This window comes from Callionymus lyra, chromosome 19, assembly GCF_982586985.1.
Source record: "Callionymus lyra chromosome 19, fCalLyr1.hap1.1, whole genome shotgun sequence".
In the NCBI taxonomy this organism is placed as follows: Eukaryota; Metazoa; Chordata; class Actinopteri; order Syngnathiformes; family Callionymidae; genus Callionymus; species Callionymus lyra.
In genome coordinates, this window is record NC_141836.1 from 4,864,601 (window position 1) to 4,867,100 (window position 2,500).

Genomic DNA, 2,500 nt, shown 5'->3' on the forward strand with positions numbered 1-2,500 from the left:
ACAGGTGAGTCAGCGTCGTCGGGCCCAAGAGTCACGGGTTCCTCATGTGTTCCTCACCTGTCCCGTTGGTGCCGTTCTCCTCGCGGTCCGAGCCGTTCTCCACGGGGTACGAGGAGAAGGAGTTCTGCTGCTTCTCTGGAGCGCTGTGGTCTCGTTGGACCTCCTCCACGTCCTCGAAGGCTCGGTACACCCACTGACACTGAGGCACACGTGAAGGTCAGAGGACCTTCTCTCTGGAGCTCAAACATTACTGGAACGTCGTAGAACAATCATCGCTGGAATCTACCGGACTCTTATTTTCAGCCTAAACATGTGTGTCCAAGTCTCTCCAGATGTGAGGAGAGAAAACACATAAACCGGTTCTTATCCTTTACACTCGTCTGGCAGGAACTCTCAGTCGCAGTGGTCAGTACCTGATTTCATTTTAACTAAAAATGTTTCAGAAATAGAGGCGCTAACAAAATGTAGTTAGTTAATTAGAAGAATATTGAATTATTATTGCCCACTTAAATGTCTCTTATTTCATTTATTGTTTTCTATTTGTTATTTTTAGTTTTATTAAACTAAAATTACTTCATCATGTTCTAAAAGTCGTCGCCAGTAAAAAAAATCCGGGCAATAAATGTGTTGAATGCGATAATTACACCATAAATGATCGTAAATATGTTGTCATACTTCTGTCCTAATTTGTTAAGTATTTACTTTATAGTTCTTGTTGTTGTCTTTACAATCATCATCATTAATATAATACTTGTTTATTTATTTATCTACAATAAATCGATATAAGTTCATTCAAAAGGTTTGGCGTCAAAATAAAAAGTACATTTAATTAAAGATAAACAAGTCAATAGTCTTGATATTAAAGTTGTCGTCACGGCGAGTGTACGTGTGTGTAGTTGTTGTTGTTGTTGTTGTTGTTGTGTGTCCTCTCACCGCCTGAGGAGGCTCCTGGTGGGTGTGCTGCGCTGCGAAGTGCTCCAGAACCTCCTGGTGGTCGCCGTGGTTGACGTTGTTGCCGTTGACCTTCAGGACGACCTGACCCGGCTGCAGCCCGGCCGCGGCCGCTTCCCAACCTGGGGGGGGGGGCGAGGGGGAGAGGTCGGAGGTCAGAGGTCAGCGAGACAAGAACCGACACGGCAAGATCGCTCCTGAAGATGGTCGCCCTGTGGTCTAACAGGTTTGATAACTTCTTGACCTCCGCTGACGCTCATGGAAGCTCGGAGGATTTGAACCAAAAACAACATCTGGAAAATCTGTGCTGGAGAAGGAACCGGAGCTGAGGCCAGGAGAGAAGCCAGCAGCAAATGTGAAGCAGCTCCTCTCGCGTGTCGATTCAATTGTGTCATCGTGTCCACGTCTGAGGAGACTCGTGTCGGAGCAACAGGCAGGTCGTTTGCTTTCTCTGTTGTTCAACGAAAAACTAAAACAAAAGAATGACTTTGAAACTTTTTCTCCCTTCAAACAACTTTTTTTCACTTCAATAAACAAAAAAACAAATTCAAAACTTTTAAAACTAAAACATAAGACCTAAAGCTCTTTTCACTTTAATCAAAATGTTGGATAAATTACAAACTGTTTTCACTTCAATATTTAATAAAAAAGACTTCAATAAGAAAAAGAAAAGCACTTTCAAAGTGTTTTTTGACAGAAACTTGTTTTTGTATCGACACAAAAAATATAACTTCAATCAAAGAAAACTGTTTTAATATAAAAACATGTTTTTTTGGTTGTAAATCTACTTTCTGATTGAAGCAGCTTTTGGGGATTTTTTTTCATTAACATCCTTTTTTTTTTCAAATATAAAATAATGTTTTGTTTGGAACAATAAGAAAGTCTATTTTTAAAACAGAATATTATTTTGGATTGAAGTTATGTTACGTTAGATCTTCTTTTGATTGGATAATAAAGAAACAAAACTACAATCACATGTGTCTGTGGGAGGTGAAGAAGAGAGTGCAGGCGGGGCGGAGACACTCGTGTTTACTGTGCAGCAGATGAATCCGTGAGTCAAGACTTTCTCTGATTTATGTTCTTTGGACAACATCCGCAAATGTTTCCCGACGTGTTTGAACTTTCCACTGAGTGTTTGTGTTCAGACATCTGGCCCGGAGGTCACGAGGGGACGGAGGTGAGCAGCGGTCGTCTTTAAAAAGGTCCAGCAGAACCAGCACCGACCCGGGATGACAGGCGGTCATAAAAGGCTAATAGCGGAGCCGGCCGACCGTAGGATGTAACAGGTGGTTGGAAGGATAAAGTTTCCTCGTCGTCGCCGGAGATTTATTTCCTCTTTTTTGACACACAAAACCTGTTCAAAGGTCCAACAATAGAGAGAGACCAGCAGGCTGCTCCGCCTCAGGGCGAGGTTTTTAACCACAAAGTAACAGGCTGTTAAAAATCACGGCTTCGGTTGCAACTCTGTGACTCCGGCCGAGTTTCTAACTCACTCCTTTCCATTCGGAGTTTGACTCTGATGTTGCTGCCGACAGGATCCAGAACTTTG

The 2,500-nt window shown here is 42.6% G+C and overlaps 1 protein-coding gene across 7 annotated transcripts in view; it reads right to left on the reverse strand.

Moving 5' to 3' along the window:
* The window catches only part of prex1 (phosphatidylinositol-3,4,5-trisphosphate-dependent Rac exchange factor 1), a 62,593-nt gene that overhangs the window by 18,101 nt on the left and 41,992 nt on the right, over nucleotides 1-2,500 (reverse strand). For all 7 annotated transcript variants that reach the window (XM_087780697.1, XM_087780701.1, XM_087780700.1 and 4 more), the window contains exons 20-21: nucleotides 934-1,073; nucleotides 58-199 (exon numbers count right to left, since the gene is read on the reverse strand). In XM_087780697.1, the coding sequence (XP_087636823.1) occupies nucleotides 58-199; nucleotides 934-1,073 (282 nt within the window). The remainder of the gene's footprint in view (nucleotides 1-57; nucleotides 200-933; nucleotides 1,074-2,500) is intronic.